General features: G+C 47.0%; 2 protein-coding genes across 7 annotated transcripts in view; one reads left to right on the forward strand and one right to left on the reverse strand.

The window, feature by feature from the left end:
* The window catches only part of NUP62CL (nucleoporin 62 C-terminal like), a 109,539-nt gene extending 99,972 nt beyond the window's left edge, over window positions 1–9,567 (reverse strand). The window contains exons 1-2 of one of the 5 annotated variants that reach the window (XM_030210220.1): window positions 9,443–9,567; window positions 8,221–8,340 (exon numbers count right to left, since the gene is read on the reverse strand). The gene's annotated coding sequence lies outside the window, so the exon portion shown is untranslated. Of the gene's footprint in view, window positions 1–8,220; window positions 8,341–8,954; window positions 9,028–9,265 lie in introns of those variants that run through there. The other 4 variants (XM_030210219.1, XM_030210221.1, XM_030210222.1 and 1 more) reach the window with 4 other exon arrangements.
* Window positions 9,568–9,845: 278 nt separating this feature from the next.
* PIH1D3 (PIH1 domain containing 3) overlaps window positions 9,846–18,639 on the forward strand; it is an 88,119-nt gene continuing 79,325 nt past the window's right edge. Inside the window, exon 1 of one of the 2 annotated variants that reach the window (XM_030209707.1) lies at window positions 9,846–9,914. In XM_030209707.1, the coding sequence (XP_030065567.1) occupies window positions 9,882–9,914 (33 nt within the window). In that variant the 5' untranslated portion in view covers window positions 9,846–9,881. Of the gene's footprint in view, window positions 9,983–18,639 lie in introns of both variants that reach the window. The other variant, XM_030209708.1, reaches the window with a different exon arrangement.

Below are 18,639 nucleotides of genomic sequence, written 5' to 3' on the forward strand. Positions count from 1 at the left end.
GGCGAGTTACTACATAAGAGACTGACAACAGAACATTAGGAATTACACAAATACAAAGAAAACAATTACATGTAGTAAGAAAATCAGCCACCCCCCCAGATCTAGTAAACAGGTTTTATGAAACAAAAAATAATTCATTATACATAGTTCACACACATTATTCCAATAAAGAATAGCTAGAGAAAAAAAAATGATTGAGCAAAAATGACCTTAAACCATATATACTTAGTTGAAGGAAAATATATCAATGTTATTACATCTTCTAGAAGCCATCCTGGATGTCAACATATTCACCAACTGAAATCCACTTCCAGGGTACAAACCATCCAAGAACTTAAACTCTAAGTAAAGTGTCATAAAAATGACCAGAGATTTCACAGGCAATCAATGCAGTACTCCTAATAAAAGACTTGTATGGTCGAGTTTTCTGAAATATTAACCTAGCAGCTGAGTTTTGAATCATTTGAATTTTAGGAAGTTTCTTAGAAGAGTCAAATATAATGAATTTCTATAATCCAGTAGCGATAGGATTGTTAACTGCACAATAATCTTAAAATGATCTTCCAAAAAATAAGATGAATTTATTTTTTAATCATGATTAATAATTAACCACCCTATCTCTCTCCCCCCACCTGAACACTTGTCCTGCATCTCTTCCTCCTCTCCCACTTTAAACCTTCATCCTGCAGTGGCAGTGTACTGAAACACTGCCTCAGCCGGCATCGGGCTTTTCCTTCTGACCCATCTCACCCCCTTCTGATGCAACTTCCTGTTTTCAGAAGGGGGAGCCAGGTCAGAAGGAAAGGCCGGATGCAGGCCGAGGCAGCATTTCAATACAAAGACTTAAATGGCAAGATAAATCATGAGGGGAGCCAGTGATCCGGGAGAGGTGGCAGGCAGGCGTGCGAGCATGGGAAGGCATTGAGGGAGAAAACAGAAGGCAGTGTGGGCACATGGAGGGAGAAGGAGAGAATGTTAAATAGTAGTAGTAGAATGGGTGAAGCCACATGAAGAGAGAAGGGGAGAGGGAGAGAATGGGTGAAGCCACATGAAGGGAGAAGGGGAGAGGGAGACAATGGGTGAAGCCACATGAAGGGAGAAGGGGAGAGGGAGACAATGGGTGAAGCCACATGAAGGGAGAAGGGGAGAGGGAGACAATGGGTGAAGCCACATGAAGGGAGAGGGGGAGAGGGAGACAATGGGTGAAGCCACATGAAGGGAGAGGGGGAGAGGGAGACAATGGGTGAAGCCACATGAAGGGAGAGGGGGAGAGGGAGACAATGGGTGAAGCCACATGAAGGGAGAGGGAGAGAGAGAGAGAATGGGTGAAGCCACATGAAGGGAGAGGGAGAGAGAGCGAGAGAGAATGGGTGAAGCCACATGAAGAGAATGGGTGAAGCCACATGAAGGGGGAGAGAGAGAGAATGGGTGAAGCCACATGAAGGGAGAGGGAGAGAGAGAGAGAATGGGTGAAGTCACATGAAGGGAGAGGGAGAGAGAGAGAGAGAATGGGTGAAGTCACATGAAGGGAGAGGGAGAGAGAGAGAGAGAATGGGTGAAGTCACATGAAGGGAGAGGGAGAGAGAGAGAGAGAGAATGGGTGAAGTCACATGAAGGGAGAGGGAGAGAGAGAGAGAGAGAATGGGTGAAGTCACATGAAGGGAGAGGGAGAGAGAGAGAGAGAGAAGTGGGTGAAGTCACATGAAGGGGAGAGGGAGAGAGAGAGAGAGAGAGAATGGGTGAAGTCACATGAAGGGAGAGGGAGAGAGAGAGAGAGAGAGAATGGGTGAAGTCACATGAAGGGAGAGGGAGAGAGAGAGAGGGAGAGAGAGAGAATGGGTGAAGTCACATGAAGGGAGAGGGAGAGAGAGAGAGGGAGAGAGAGAGAATGGGTGAAGTCACATGAAGGGAGAGGGAGAGAGAGAGAGAGAGAGAGAGAGAGAGAGAGAAAATGGGTGAAGTCACATGAAGGGAGAGAGAGAGAGAGAATGGGTGAAGCCACATGAAGGGAGAGGGAGAGAGAGAATGGGGGTGAAGCCACATGAAGGGAGAGGGAGAGAGAGAATGGGGGTGAAGCCACATGAAGGAAGAGGGAGAGAAAGAATGGGTGAAGCCACGTCAAGTCAAATGCAAAACGCTGATAAGGAAAGCTAAGAGGGACTTCGAAAAAATTGCGTTGGAGGCAAAAAACACATAGTAAAAGTTTTTTTAGGAATATTAAAAGCAGGAAGCCGGCAAAAGAATCAGTTGGACCACTAGATGACCGAGGAGTAAAAGGGGCGATCAGGGAAGACAAAGCTGTAGTGGAGAGATTAAATGAATTCTTTGCTTCGGTCTTCACCGAGGAAGATTTGGGTGGGATACCGGTGCCGGAAATGGTATTCGAAGCTGACGAGTCGGAGAAACAATGAATTCTCTGTAAACCTGGAGGATGTAATAGGGCAGTTCTACAAACTGAAGAGTGAGCAAATCTCCTGGACCGGATGGTATTCATCCCAGAGTACTGATAGAAAAATGAGCTTGTGGAGCTATTGTTAGAAATATGTAATTTTTATCCTTAAAATCGAGCATGGTACCGGAAGATTGGAGGGTGGCCAATGTAACGCCGATTTTTTTAAAAGGTTCCAGAGGAGATCCGTGAAATTAGACCGTCGAGTCTGATGTCAGTGACGGACAAAATAGTAGAGACTATTATTAAGAACAAAATTACAGAGCATATTCAAAAGCATGGATTAATGAGACAAAGTCAACATGGATTTAGTGAAGGGAAATCTTGCCTCACCAATCTACTACATTTCTTTGAAGGGGTAAACAAACATGTGGATAAAGGGGAGCCGGTTGATACTGTGTATCTGGATTTTCAGAAGGCGTTTGACAAAGTATCTCATGAAAGACTCCAGAGGAAATTGGAGAGTCATGGGATAGGACGTAGTGTTCTATTGTGGATTAAAAACTGGTTAAAAAATAGAAAACAGAGAGTAGGGTTAAATGGTCAGTATTCTCAATGGAGAAGGGTAGTTAGTGGGGTTCCCCAGGACTCTGTGCTGGGACCGCTGCTTTTCAACATATTTATAAACTAGGAAAAAAGGCCCGTTTCTGAAACCAATGAAACAGGCGCTAGCAAGGTTTTTCCTCAGAGTGTGTATGTCTGAGAGAGTGTGTGTGAGAGTGACTGTATGAGAGAAAGTGAATGTGCGAGTGTAGTGGGCTTGGAGGGGGGTAAGCGGCGGTGAGGGTTGGGCGATACAGAGATAGACAGTGAGTGTCCATCTATCCATGTCCTGCATCAGTGTGTGTGAGAGATTGACAGAGGGGGGAGGGGCGGGTGTCTGAGAGATCATGTGTGTCACATAGAGATCATGTGTGTGTGTTGCAAAGTCGGAGGGTAGGGGCGAGTATCTGTGTGTGTGTGACTGCATCCTCCCAATTAATTCCTGCTCTCCCCCCAATCCCCAATCTGGTTTTGCATTCTTGCATTCTTTACTTCCTCTCTCCACACCTCAGCGTCCAGAGAGAGTGTTTGTGAAAGTGAGTTCAGTGTGTGTGTTGTGTGCCCTTTTTTTTCTTTTTTTTTTGGTTTACCTGTTTAGCATCTGCTGTCTTTTTGTCTTCCCCCATTACAATCTTATGCAATAAAATAGGTTTAAGAGGCATGTCAGTGCTGGTGGGAGGTTGTTAAAAGGGCAGCAAAGCCCCAGCTCTGACGTTTGTCTTTCCACCTCCAACACAATGGCCTTTCTGCTCCTCTCTGCCACAGCTGCACTGTAGTGCTACTGTTTGTCCTGGAACCTCGTCCAGAGAAGGCTCCAGTTCGCCCTAGCGTCGGTCCCAGCATGCTCAGAGCTGTTAAACATTAGCTGCTCTGTCCCTCCCTCCTCGCCGCTAGACACCGTCCCCCGCATAGAGCCCTCACCCACCTCCTTTTCCCCGATGGACACTCGCTGCAGCCGGTCGCTCACGGTCCTGGCGCCCTCCCTCTCCGAGAGTCCGACCGCAGACTCGGAGAGGAGAGGGAGGACGGCAGGACAGCGAGCTTTGGTGAGTGTCCATCGGGGAGGAGGGTAGGTGAGGGGGGTGAGGGACGGGGTCCAGCGGCCACTCGGGAGGGGGGAGTGAGAGAGCACGATTGGTGAGGGAGAGAGTAGAGGGTGGTGTCCAGGTCCAGCAGCGCCTGAGTCGGTACGGGAGGGGGGAGGGTTCATTGGCGACTCGGGAGGGGCTGGGTGTTGGAGGTGTGCGGGGGACGGGTTCGGACTGCAGGCAGCCGCGACTGTGTTTGGGGTGGTGTGACTTGTCCGTTTCGCCAGTCAAGTGTCAGTGGTCCGCCCTCGACGTCATTACGCTGTGACACGAGGGCGGGGCACACACTCATGGGGAAAAATTCCGATCTAGACCACCTCGGAAGTTGCAGCTTCATTAGAACGTTGGGGTTGCGAATTATGTGCGGAAGGGGCATGGCTGAGGGTGGGTCTATGAGTGACAATGAATGGTGCATGAGTGACAGTGAGTGGTCCTGACAGCCTAGCCTACCAACAGTGCAGGGCTTCAGTGTTTCCCTGCCACACTGAGCTTCAGAATGTTGGAGGTGAGAATTATTTATATAGAAGATGACCTAGAGATAGGAGTAACTAGTGAGGTAATTAAATTTGCTGATGACACAACGTTATTCAAAGTCGTTAAATTGCGGGAGGATTGTGAAAAATTACAAGCGGACCTTACGAGACTGGGCGTCTAAATGGCTGATGACGTTTAATGTGAGCAAGTGCAAAGTAATGCATGTGGGAAAGAGGAACCCGAATTATAGCTACGTCATGCAAGGTTCCACGTTAGGAGTCACGGACTTAGAAAGGCATCTAGGTGTCGTCATTATGATATGTTGAAACCTTCTGCTCAGTGTGCTGCTGCGGCTAAGAAAGCAAACAATGTAATGTTAGGTATTATTAGGAAAGGAATGGAAAACAAAAATGAGGATGTTATAATGTCTATGTATCACTCCATGGTGCGACCGCACCTCGAATATTGTGTTCAATTCTGGTCGCCGCATCTCAAAAAAGATATAGTGGAATTAGAAAAGGTGCAGAGAAGGGCGATGAAAATGATAAAGGGGATGGGACGACTTCCCTATGAGGAAAGGCTAAAGCGGCTAGGGCTCTTCAGCTTCGAGAAAAGGCAGCTGAGGGGAAATATGATAAAGGTCTATAAAATAATGAGTGGAGTTGAACGGGTAGATGTGAAGCGTCTGTTCATGCTTTCCAAAAATACTAGGAGTAGGGAGCATGCGATGAAGCTACAATGTAGTAAATTTAAAACGAAGCAGAGAAACTTTTTCTTCACTCCACGTGTAATTAAACTCTGGAATTCATTGACAGAAAATGTGGTAAAGGCGGTTAGCTTAGCGGAGTTTAAAAAAGGTTTGGACGGCTTCCTAAAGGAAAAGTCCATAGACCGTTATTAAATGGACTTGGGGGAAATCCACTATTTCTGGGATAAGCAGTATAAAATGTTTTGTACATTTTTGGGATCTTGCCGGGTATTTGTGACCTGGATTGGCCACTGTTGGAAACAGGATGCTGGGCTTGATGGACCTTTGGTCTTTCCCAGTATGGCAATACTTATGTACTTAAGGGAGAGGGAGAGAGAATGGGTGATGCCACATGAAGGGAGAGGAGAGAGAGAGAAAGAAAGGGTGAAGGCACAGGAAGCAGGGAAAGAGAGAATAGGTGAAGGCACGGGGGCACATGGAGGGAGAGAGAGAATAGGTGAAGGCAAAGGCGTCAGAGGAAGGGAGGGAGAGAGAATGAAGGCACGGGGGGCACATGGAGGAGGAAAGAGAGAATAGGTGACGGCACAGGGGCACACAGAGGAAGGGAAAGAATAGGTGACGGCACAGGGGCACACAGAGGAAGGGAAAGAGAATAGGTGACGGCACGGGGGCACACAGAGGGAGGGAAAGAGAATAGGTGACGGCACGGGGGCACACAGAGGGAGGGAAAGAGAACAGGTGACGGCACGGGGGCACACAGAGGGAGGGAAAGAGAATAGGTGACGGCACGGGAGCACACAGAGGGAGGGAAAGAATAGGTGACGGCACGGGGCCACACAGAGGGAGGGAAAGAGAATAGGTGACGGCACGGGGCCACACAGAGGGAGGGAAAGAGAATAGGTGACGGCACGGGGCCACACAGAGGGAGGGAAAGAGAATAGGTGACGGCACGGGGGCACACAGAGGGAGGGAAAGAGAATAGGTGACGGCACGGGGGCACACAGAGGGAGGGAAAGAGAATAGGTGACGGCACGGGGGCACACAGAGGGAGGGAAAGAGAATAGGTGACGGCACGGGGGCACACAGAGGGAGGGAAAGAGAATAGGTGATGGCACGGGGGCACAGAGGGAGGGAAAGAGAATGGTGATGGCATGTGGGCACATGGAGACAAGAGAGAGAATGGGTGAAGGCATGGGGGCAAATGGAGGGAGGAAGAGAGAGAATGGGTGAAGGCAAAGGCGGCAGAGGGAGAGAGAATGGATGAAGGCACAATGGGGGAACCTGGAGGGCGAGAGAATGGGTAAAGGCACGGGGGGGGGGGGGGGGAACCTGGAGGGAGAGAAAATGGTTAAAGGCACGGGGGAGGGGGAACATGGAGGGAGAGAGAATGGGTAAAGGCACGGGGGAGGGGGAACATGGAGGGAGAGAGAATGGGTAAAGGCACGGGGGAGGGGGAACATGGAGGGAGAGAGAATGGGTAAAGGCACGGGGGAGGGGGAACATGGAGGGAGAGAGAATGGGTAAAAGCACAGGGGGGGGGAACATGGAGGGAGAGAGAATGGGTAAAGGCACGGGGGGGGGGGACATGGAGGGAGAGAGAATGGGTAAAGGCACGGGGGGGGGGAACATGGAGGGAGAGAGAATGGGTAAAGGCACGGGGGGGGACATGGAGGGAAAGAGAGAATGGGTGAAAGCACAGGAGGCACATGGAGGGGGAGAGAAAGGGTGAAGGCACATGCGGTGAGAGAGAAATCATGAAGGCACATGTGGCACATGGAGAGAGAGAGAGAGAGAGAGAGAGAGAGAATGGGTGAAGGCACAGGGGGGCACATGAGAGAGAGAGAATGGGTGTACATAAGAACATAAGAGTAGCCATACTGAGTCAGACCAATGGTCCCATCTAGCACAGTTATCCTGTTTTCCAAACAGTGGCCAAGCCAGGTCACAAGTACCTGGCAGAAACCCAATTAGCAGCAACATTCCATGCTACCAGTCCCTGGGCAGTTGCTTCCCATATCTGCCTCAATAGCAGCCTATGGATATTTCCTCCAGGAATTTGTCCAAACCTTTTTTTAAACCCGGATACACTAGCCACTGTTACTACGTCCTCTGGCAATCTGGCAAAGAGTTCCAGAGCTTAACTATTCGCCGAGTGAAAAAGTCCTCCTGTTTTGAAAGTATTTCCATGTAACATCCTTGAGTGTCCCCTGGACTTTGTACTTTTGGAATGAGTAAAAAAAAAAACTGATTTACTTTTACTCATTCTACACCACTAACGATTTTGTAGACCTCAATCATATCTCCCTTCATCTGTCTCTTTTCGAAGCCAAACAGCCATAACCTCTTTAGCCTTTCCTCATATGAGAGAAGTTTCAGCCCCTTTACCATTTTGGTTGCTCTTCCGTGAACCTTTTCTAATTCTGCTATACCTTTTTGAGATATGACGACCAGAACTGAATGCAATACTCAAGGTGCAGTCTCACCATGGAGAGATACAAAGGCATTACAGTACCTGTTCAATGGCTGGTGGGGAAGCTGAAGCCCCACCAGCCGAAGAAATCCACTGCCTGAGTCACCCCCTCATACTGCCTCAGGAGCGAGGAAGTCAACAAGGTGCCTCCAGCTATCAACGCTTGTACTCCCCGAGCATGCTCAGTTTCTGCATGAACTGAGCATGCTCAGGGAGTGCCGGCATCAGCAGCTGGAAGCACCCCGCTTACTTCCTCGCTCCAGAGGCAACACAAGGAGGAAGGGGGACAATTTGGCAGTAGATTTCTTCAACTAGTTTCAGCATCTCCACCAGCAAAGGTATGATATCTAATGGGGGAAGAGAGCAAATGAGTGCCTTCCCAACCCACCCATGAACAGCTGGCTATGCTGTACAATTAATCACAATTACAAATTTTAATTGAAATGCAGCCCTAAAATTAACTAATCATTTTAATATATTTATGTACCTATTCTCTTAATGATGAAAGTTTCAGGTATGCTTTCCTTGGATCCTTTTCTCTTTTGACTGCAGGGAGCCGCAAGTTTGTACTTCAAACCTCTGTTTGGCACTGGGTCATATCTGTGTTCTAGAGATGAACAAGCAAAGTGAAGAAGTCTGGTTTATGCTCAAGTCATACAGCAGGCAAATCAAATTAGCTAGCACCATAAATTTAAAAAAAAAGGCCAAAAAGTGTCAATTCTCACTAAATTAAAAACAATTCCACAACTTTGTATCTAGGATTTAGCTTTTCCTGCTTCTGTTTACTCTGTCTCTTTTTTATTTCCTCCTAGTTCAATGTCTCGTTTCTTTCCACGGTTCTCATTTACTCTGCTTTTTTGTATTCCTATCTTTCAGCTGTGTGCCACCACCCCCACCTAACCATAGCCAACATTCAGCACCTATTTTGTAAGCACATAAACCTAAGGTTCATCAAGCCCAGTATCCCGTTTCCAAAAGTGGCCAATCCAGGCTACAAGTACCTCCTCCACACTGTTGTTTTCTATCAACTCTTACTCTATTTATATGACCTCTCCATCTGATATTTCCTTCCTTAGCCATATACATGTTTTGACCCTTTGTTTTCTACACAGCCTAAGAACATGTGTTGAGACAGACCAAAGATCCATCAAGACTAGTATCCTGTTTCCAACAGTGGCCAATCCACCTGGCAAATCCCTAATTCGTATCCTCCACTATTACCTCGCCATGCGACTTCCTCCTCTCTGAATAGCAGCATTTTTCTACTAACTTAAAAAAATGCTCATGGATTGGCTGTCCGCTTAATGGCTGCAACCTAAGGATAGATTCTACATGCCTGCGATGGGGGCTGCAGGTTGTCAAGCCTAATGAAGGAACTTCAGAAATAAGACGCTCCCCAGGGCCACTGCTTCTCTGAGAATACGATGAGGGGGTGGGTTCAGACTTGAACCGTTGCTACGTCTTATACCAGGTGGTACGTTCGGTGGGCCACTGAAAAAGACCAGTGAATGTCGATAAAGCAGGTCTCCTACCCGTGCCCAGCCGCTGTTCTTTAATCTCCTATCGGTCTGGCAGCAGGAGTAAGAAACGGCAACCACGAAATTGAAACACTTCCTGTTCGCTTAGAGAGAAGCGTTGCTGCCGAAACCCCACAGTTGTTACAACCACGTGCTAAATGTAAGAAGACATATCTTCTGCCTTCTCCGCACCTCTTTCTGCTGCGCCTAAGTTCCCGCGTTTTCCCGGTACTACTAACCTACTCTACCGAGAAAGTTTAGAACCCGCGACGAAACAAGTCTCTCATCTCGCGGTGTTTCTGATTGGGGAAATTAAAGTATCGCGAGAGCAGAGCTCTGTAACTACCGCTGCCGGTTTCGTACAAACTTATTTACATAGCCATGCTATACCGGAAGATGGGAAGGAAAAGATATTGCGGGAAGTGAATCAAAAGAGAAGAAAGAAAGCAATAGCTCAGAATGGAAGAAAAAAAACGGCGACTGTAGGAAAAGGGAATGGAGCGACAGCCTATGGAAAGAGAGAGAGAGAGAGAAAGAAAGAGAGAGGGGGGGAGGGCGGGCCACAAACAAATTTGTGATTGGTTACAGCGTCTGCCAGTCCGAGTTTCTGAGGCGGCGCTCCGTGGCTGTCATGGTAACGCGGACGCTGTGTGCTTGTGCCGTGGTAAATGAAGAAGGTGAAACTTGGAGTTGTGTTTGTGTGCTGTGCTGGCAGGAAAAAGCGCTGTGCTGGTGAGCGGGTCTTCTTGCTGCTGATTACGGGGGAGGAGGAAGGTTAATTCAATAACTTCCAGAGGCGATGGAACACCTTTTTAGATGAGGGGAAGGGGCAATTTAGTAACTCCCAGAGGCGATGGAAATCCTTTTAGATGTGGGGGGAGGGAATTACGCAATAAAGTTCCACCTTTGCACCCCAAGATCTTTGTACCAATGCTGTATGGAGCAAAAACTTGGTTGAGCTATGATAGCCCCAGTGGGCTACACTCACCCCTTTCTGCTACCGATCTTCCTTGTTTACTAAGCCACACTGCAATGCCGACAGCCCATTCAAAGGGGTCCTTTTACCAAACTGCGGTAAAAAGGGCCCTGTGCAAGCGGTGGGGGCTTTTTTTGCCGCATACTGCAGCCCTTTTTACTGCAGCGGGTAAAAATGCCAAAAAATGGAATAGCCATGAGGTAAGATTTCACTTATATGGTGCACGTAATATAGTAGGCAAAAGTAGAGGCTGACCAAAGACAAATCACCACTGGAAATATGAATCCAACAGTCTTTATTGATATTGTAATAACTGTAATCCTGGTAGCAAACCCTCAGGGGAATGGTAGGCTACCTTCAGCAGTCCAAAAACATAGTCCTTCCAGACGACTCAGTTTTAGTTCAAAGTAGTTTATTTCCCCTCCTCCACAAATTTCAGTTCAAAGGGGTTAAGGTCTCATTCAGTTTCAAAACAAAGCAAAAAAGGAAAAACCCTCCCTTTAAATCCAAGTTCTCCCAAGTCCAACCGCCTGGGTTTCAGTTTTTAAAGTCTTTCCGCTTGGGTGGTTGCAGAATGGCAGTACACCTCCCACAACACAGCTACTTGACTCCTGTGACCACCCACTGCCTTCAATCCCCGCAACTCTGCCCCAGAGCACAATTACAGTCCATGTCAACCGGTTCCTCCAAACCTGGTGTGCTGGGCCCTCCAGACTCTCCTTCCTCCAAGCACTCCATTAACTCTGCTTCTCTGCTAGGTTGTTGGTTAGAGACCTCCTCCCCCTCCCGGGTGGAAGGAATCTTGTACTGATTTCTGACCCAAGGGAATTAAGCTCTGTCATCACGGCTCCCCCTTCTGGCCCTCGTCTGCCATAGCAGCTGCTCTTTCCAGTCCTTTTCCCCCTCCCTTCCCCGTGGTGTTCCTACCGGGTTTTGGGACCTACCCCCCCCCCCCCCAATTCCTTCTCTCAGGGCCTTGTGGGGAATGTAGTCTGGCCTCATACCTCCTCCTGACCTGCTTAGACCCTCCAACCTCCTTACAATATGAATAAAGGAAGGACCCGACACAGGCCGTGTTTCGACTCATGCAAGCGCCTACATCAGGGCTCAAATAATATACTCTGGATGAAAGCACAGGGCCACAGCTCTGCTGGTATATGAAGCTGTAGACTTTCCAAAACGGCTTTAGCACTAAACACAAATGAACAAACACTTGCAACGACTGCAGGAACAGAACTTGCACATCCTTAACAAAGCTTGCCCGCTTGTAGCAGTTCACAATGGTTGCCTGTGTAACATGATTCCAGGCTTCTTTCTGCATATGTAGGGAATCCAACAGTGATAGATTACGAGCCAGTTCAACAGCACGTTTATCCTTGCCAGGCTGGTCATCCATAACGCTCATCAGACGACGTAGCACAAGAGCCCGATAATGTTGTTTGAAATTGGCTATTATGCCCTGATCCATAGGTTGGATCAGAGAGGTAGTGTTTGGTGGCAAGAAGACCACCTTGACATTAAACAGCCTGACATCATCCCTGTGTGCAACACAAATTATCACAAAGCAACAAAATCTGATGCTTTTGTGCCCACATTCTAGTGTCTAACTTCTTTAGCCACTGCTTCCAAATTTCCCCAGTCATCCATGAATTTGTGTTAGCCTCGTATGACATAGGAAGTTGCTTAACATTCTTGAAGTAACGGGGCTGTTTGCTCTTTCCAATGACGAGTGGTTCCAACTTCTCACTCCCATCCATATTGCAGCAAAGGAGGATCGTCAGTCAGTCCTTCGACATTTTACCTCCAGTAGTTTCGGCATGTTTGAATGCAAGTGTTCCATCAGGAATCGTTCGCCAGTAGAGACCGTTTTCGTCAGCATTGAAAATGTCACAAAGTGCAAACTCATTCAAGACGGAAGGAAGAACTGAAACAACCCAATTTTCAGCACCAAAGTCATCAGTGTCTTGAATTTTATGTTGTTCCTGTCCTTCCATCTTTCCAACCATCCAACAGTGGCTTTGAATTGAGTTAGTCCAAGACTTTCAGCTAGCTAGCTAACTTTCTCCATAAGCAGTGAACCACTGACAGGAAACTGTCTGCTCCTGACTCGAGAAAACCACCGAAGAGCATCTTCTACCTCCTCAGCTTTTCCCACCCTTTTACGTTTCCTGTGTGGATTTGTGTTGTTTTGCCAGTCTTCCAGAAGCTGATTTTTCTGCTTCAAGACACGTGAAATTTGACTGGGATTGACACCATATTCTTTAGCATAGATGCTTGACTTTGTTTATTTTCTAATTTTTTAAGAACTTCTATTCGTTCAGCCAGTGTTAAAGTCTTACTGTTGTGTGATGACGACTCCAGTGTACACTCTAACAACATTCTTTCACTTATTCTGCCTGTGGCAGTTAAAGGAGCAGTAAATTTGAAATCTCGTTGGTTGTCACGCGCCAATCGGCTTCCATATTCCGTGCGCGCGCTTATGTGGAGTCTTACCTGCAGAGGAGCGGTCTTAAACCATGCATGTAAGCGAATCTTGCACTTATCAGTGGTGCGCTAAACCGAAGTTTGTCCCCATAGAAATTGATGGCGCCAAAAACGGGACCGAAGTACGGCATGCAGTTAAACGGAGCATGCGCTTATCCGACATGCACTTAAATGGAGTGCACTGTATTTTCTCTTGATTTGTTTTAAATTTACCACTCAATAGCTTCATTGTGTGCCCACTAGTCCTAGTATTTTTGGAAAGAGTAAACAAGTGATTCACGTCCACCCATTCCATTCCATTCATTATTTTATAGACCTCTATCATATCTCCCCTCAGCTGTCTCTTCTCCAAGCTTAACAGCTCTAGCTGCTTTAGCCTTTCCACATAGGGAAGTTGTCCCATCCCCTTTATCATTTTCATTGCCCTTCTCTGTACCCAGTGGCAAACCAAGGGCGGGGTGGTGGGGGCGGTCTGCCCCGGGTGTCAGCGGGTGGGGGGTGCTCCGCTGGCACCCCAGTCCCCACCTGCCTACCAGCTTCGTCGCCAGATGACACTCTTCTCCTGCCACCCGGCACCTGACACAGCCTTTAAAAAAAATCTATGAAGCGGTGTCGCGGCGCCTCGCATCTGCTCTGCGTGTAAAGGAAGAAAAATCGCCTCGGCCGGCCTTCCTTCACTGTGTCCCGCCCTCTGATGTAACATTTCCGCGAGGGCGGGACACAGTGAGGGAAAGCCGGCCGACAAGGCGATTTTTCTGCCTTTACACGCAGAGCAGACGCAAGGCGCTGCGCCACCGCTTCATATATTTTGTTTTTAAAGGCTGGGTCAAGTGCCGGGTGGCAGGAGAAGAGGGTCGTCTGGTGATGGAGCTGGTAGGCAGGTGGGGACTGGGTCGGGGAGGGGGGCTCAGATGGGAGACGGGGACTGGGTCGGGGAAGGGGGACTCAGATGGGAGAAGGGGGCTGGAACTGGGATCTGAGAAGGGGGCAGGAGGAAGAATGGGGCTATGCCTGGGACAGGTGGAGAATTGTTCTGGGGCTGAAAAGGGGGGCCCTAATGCAAAGCATGTGGATGAAGGAGACTGGAACTGGGGGTTGAAAAGGAGGGTAGGTGGGATAAGGGGGCCAGTACTGGAACTGAGGGCTGAAAAGGGGCAGGGACTGAAACTCTGGGGACTGGTGGCTGAAAAGGGGACAGGGAGAAGTGGCTGGGGCTGAAGCTCTGCACTGGTGGGAGAAAAGGGCTGGGGCTGAAACTTGGGGCTGATGGGATAGTGGGGGTGAAACTGGGGGCTGAAAAGGGGAGCAGGTGGGAGATGTGGGCTGGGGCTGGAACTAGGGGCAGGTGGGATAATGGGGCTAGAACTGGGGGCCAAAAGAGGGGGCAGAGAGAGGGGACAGATCCTGGATGGAAGGGGGTTTGAGAGGGAGGGCAGACCCTGGATGGAAGGGGGAGCGAGAGGGAGGGCAGACCCTGGATGGATGGGAGAGGGAGGGCAGACCCTGGATGGATGGGAGAGGGAGGACAAATGGTAGATTGAAAGGGCAGAGAGAAAGGGCAGATAGTGGATGGAAGGGATAGAAACGGCAGACAGTGGATGGAAGGGGGAGAGAGAGAGGGCAGATGGTGGATGGAAGGGACAGAGAGAGAGGGAAGATGTGGATGGAAGGGAGAGAGAGGGCAGGCAGTGGATGGAAAGAGCAGGGAGAGAGGGCAGACATTGGATGGAGGGGACAGCAGAGAGGGCAGACACTGGATGGCAGAGAGAGAGAGCGAAGACAGATGCTGGATGGAAGGAAGACAGTGAAAAGAAGATGAGGAAAGCAGAAACCAGAGACAACAAACTGTAAATAAAATATATATTTTTATTTTTTTTGCTTTAGGATAAAGTAGTATTGTAGCTGTGTTAATAAATGTTTATAAATAGAACTTGTAAATAAGGTAATCTTTTTATTGGACTAATTTTAATACATTTTACTTTCGGAGAACGAAACCCCCTTCCTCAGGTCAGGATAGGATACTGTAACAGCACTATACTGTATTGACCTGAGGAAGGAGGTTTTGGCCTCTGAAAGCTAAATGTATTAGTCCAATAAAATGATATTATTTGTTTTATTTCTATTTGTTAATTTGTAAAGTGGTGATTGGTATTTGTTAGTTTTTTTTCAAATTTATATCTCTAAGATGCTTTCCTTTTCCTTGTGTGACTTGTAGAAATGACTGCTTATGGTACGGTAGAATTGCTCTATAGGTCCTGAGTGTTTTGTATTTTCGGTATACCTAGTACTGGATTTTGGAGGAGGGTGTTAAAAAATGACCCGTCCCGGGTGTCAACTATCCTAGGTACGCCACTGTCTGTACCCTTTCTATTTCCACTATATCTTTTTTGAGATGCAGTAACCAGAATTGCAGGTAGTATTCAAGGTGCAGTCACATTATAACATTCTCATTTTTGCTTTCCATTCCTTTCTTAATAATACCTAATAATAGCTTTTTTAGCCACCGCTGCACATTGAGCATAGGATTTCAAAGTATCATCAATGATGACACCTAGCTCCTTTTCGTGGTTGGTGACTGCTAATATGGAACCTTGCATCACGTAGCTATAGTTTGAGTTCTTCTTTCCCACATGCATCACTTTGCAGTTTGCACTTGCTCAGATTAAATGTCATGTGGCATTTTGATGCCCAGTCTCATAAGGTCCTCTTGTAATTTTTCACAATCCTCTTGTGATTTAATAACTTTGAATAACTTTATGGCAGCAGCAAATTTAATTACCTCACTAGTTATTCCCATCTCTAGATCATTTATAAATATGTTAAAAAGCAGCGGTCCCAGCACAGACCCCTGGGGAACCCCACTACCTACCCTTCTCCATTGAGAATACTAACCATTTAACCCTACTCTCTGTTTTCTAGCTTTTAACCAGTTTTTAATTCACAATAGGACATTACCTCCTATTCCATGACTCTCTAATTTCTTCAGGAGTCTTCTTCCATCCTCTTCTGGTGACTTCTGTATGTTCTTCTTTTTTTCTTTACCCTGCCACTCCATGTTTGCTCTCACTTCTTTTCCATGCTTCCAGCCCTGCACTGTCTCCTCCAGAAGGCTCACTTTCCTTCCCTTCCGTCTCTGTTCTTTTGAGATAATGCCCCTTATTACTATTATAAGGGGCATACATTAGGGGTATCCCGTCAGGTTTTCAAGATTTCCATATTACATATGCATGAGATCTATTTTCATACAATAGAGGCAGTGCATGCAAATAGATCTCATGTGTATTTTTTATTTTATATTTTCACATAATAATGAAGAATACTCTTGATAAAGAAAAGATACAGAGAAGGGAAAAAAAGATTAACAATATTATCATCATATTACACAGTTATAGAAAAAATAAGTAATCTTTCTGATCTCTAGTCCACTATTAGAAAGAGGAACAAGGCACAATTCCATGAAACCAGTTCACTTGAATAAATCTCACGTGTATTCATTGGGAAAATCCTGAAAACCTGACTGGGTTGCAGCCCTTGAGGACCAAAGTTGGACACCTCTAGCATAGAGAATGAGCCCTTCAACAGATAATGCATAGTTACATTGTTATCATGTACTAACTATTAGTAAATAACCCCCTAAATCAGAATGAAACATTAAATCAAGATTCAGTACTATGGACCAGGAGTTCCCAAACCTGTAGTAGGAGAACCCAACCAATCGGGTTTTCAGGATATCCACAATTTAGATTTTCAGTAGTAGCTCAAGGTGAGTTACATTCAGGTACAGTGGATATTTCCCTGTCCTTTGGAGGGCTCACAATCTAAGTTTGTACCTGAGACAATGGAGGGTTAAGTGGCTTGCCCAAAATCACAAAGAGCAGCAGTGGGATTTGAACCAGGCACCTCTAGATGTCAGGACTAGTGCTCAAACACCTAGGCCACTCCTCCACTCCATGCATGAGATAGATTTATATACCAGGAATATTCATTGTGGATATCCTGAAAACCTGACTGGCTGGGTTCCCCCAGGACAAGTTTGGGAATCACAATAGACATTCAAGTTCCCATTGTATTTTTTTGCAAGCTAGGAATTTTAATTCCTTTTTCCTTGTTCATTTTCTAGGACAGGTTTTATATTCTGGAATGTCCGAACCTTTAGATGGACAGAACCAAATTAAACTGAGATAAATCCTACAGTAGATCTTTTAAGATGTGCACTTTTTGCAAGGTTTTCATGTATGTGGACTACATCAGTGTCTACTTGGAGAGCAGCTAAAGAAATCAGGCAGAATGCAAGATGTGAGCCCAGTTTATCTTTTTGCAGTGGAATATAGAGCAGTGGTTCATGTATCTCCAACAGGTGGAAGGTGTGTCACAAAAAAATTGATGTAGAAGCAAGCCTGTGTTTCTTTTACAAGCATCAGTGCCTGCAAGCCATGAAGACCAGTAATCTTGAGAGTCGGGTTCTTGATTCCCTATTTCTGCTTTCCCACTACCCCCAATAACAGCTGCTGCCTCAGGGCTTCCAGCCCCAGCTGAAAACATTGCAAGTCTGCTATCCATAGATTCTGTTTTCTATATAGTTTCTGAGTAGCATATTTGCAGGTGTTTGTGTTGCTTCACAGTATCTGGCAATGAAGGGATTTTGTGTTGCTGTTAGTGAGGTGACATGAGAATTTGAATATATATATATTTGTTTTGTTGTATGTCAAGTGAGAAATCGGGGACAGATGTGTTGCATACAGCTTTTTGATATGGGATAGACAAATTCATATTAAACTTACAGTTAAACAATGAAACATTTAGGCTTGCTTTGTTCAGCTGTGAATTTTAGTGTTCAGTGTGTCACATACATGAACCTTGTCTGTCAGGTGTGTCACAACAGAAGAAAGGTTGAGATCCACTGATATAGGGTAACTTTGAAGTTGGGTGATAGGGAATTGTGAGGGAAAGAAACCACATGGGAAGAGAAGCAGCTTAATGATGAGAGATAAGAAGGCAGGACTTACTGAGCAAGGCAGGACTGGATACCCACTAGGCTGAACCAGGACTGAGGGTCAGAGGGGACAGGAACATACAGGGGCAGCAGGGTGAGGAAGGGAAAGCTAAAGGGCAGGACTGAAAGCTGCAAGCAGCCACTAAAACAGGAAACAAAACACTGATAATAAGACACAGAACTGAAAGCTGCAGAGCAGCCACAAAGACACAAACAGACAAAGACTAAACACAAAACTATAACCCAGAGACAGGACTAGCAAACAAACAACAACCTAATCTAAACTACACACAGCCTAACTAGAAACAAACAAGAATCTCAGGCAAGAACTTAAACAGAAATGCAACAAGCAGCAACATACCAGGGCCTAAGGCGATTCAAAGGCAGAGAATTTCCAACTGACTAATAAGCCCTGCAGCAGCTGAGGCTCAGCTGCAGCAATCACCAGGCAACTACGGGTGCTGTGTAGGTTCAATCCAAGCAAGCAAGTCTGGCAGCCCGGAAGATCCGGACTGGGCTGAAATCTGGAACGGGTGACAATAACCAGACAGTCCATTGCAGCCACCAGGTATGGCCACCAGGTGGCGAGAGGAAGGAGAGCATGAAACATGGGCACAACCGTGACAGTACCTCCCCTTCAAGGCCCCCCCCCCCCCCCGACCTCCACGGGGAATTCAGGTCTCCACGGGTAACAATGGTGAAACCTACGGAGGGACTTCCAAACATGACCGGGAGTAGCTTGGCTGGAACTTGAACAGGAGTCAAGACTGGAACCCGAACTGGCATCAGGACTGGCCTGCACCTCTTGGCTGGAACTGAAACTCGGCTCGGACTCAGCCTTTTGACTGGAACTGGAAGTCAGCGTGGACTCAGCATCATCTTGGTTGGATCTCAAACTCGGAGTGGACTCAGCATCATCTTGGCTGGAATTCAAAC

The sequence above is a fragment of the Microcaecilia unicolor genome, chromosome 7, assembly GCF_901765095.1.
Source record: "Microcaecilia unicolor chromosome 7, aMicUni1.1, whole genome shotgun sequence".
Taxonomy (NCBI): Eukaryota; Metazoa; Chordata; class Amphibia; order Gymnophiona; family Siphonopidae; genus Microcaecilia; species Microcaecilia unicolor.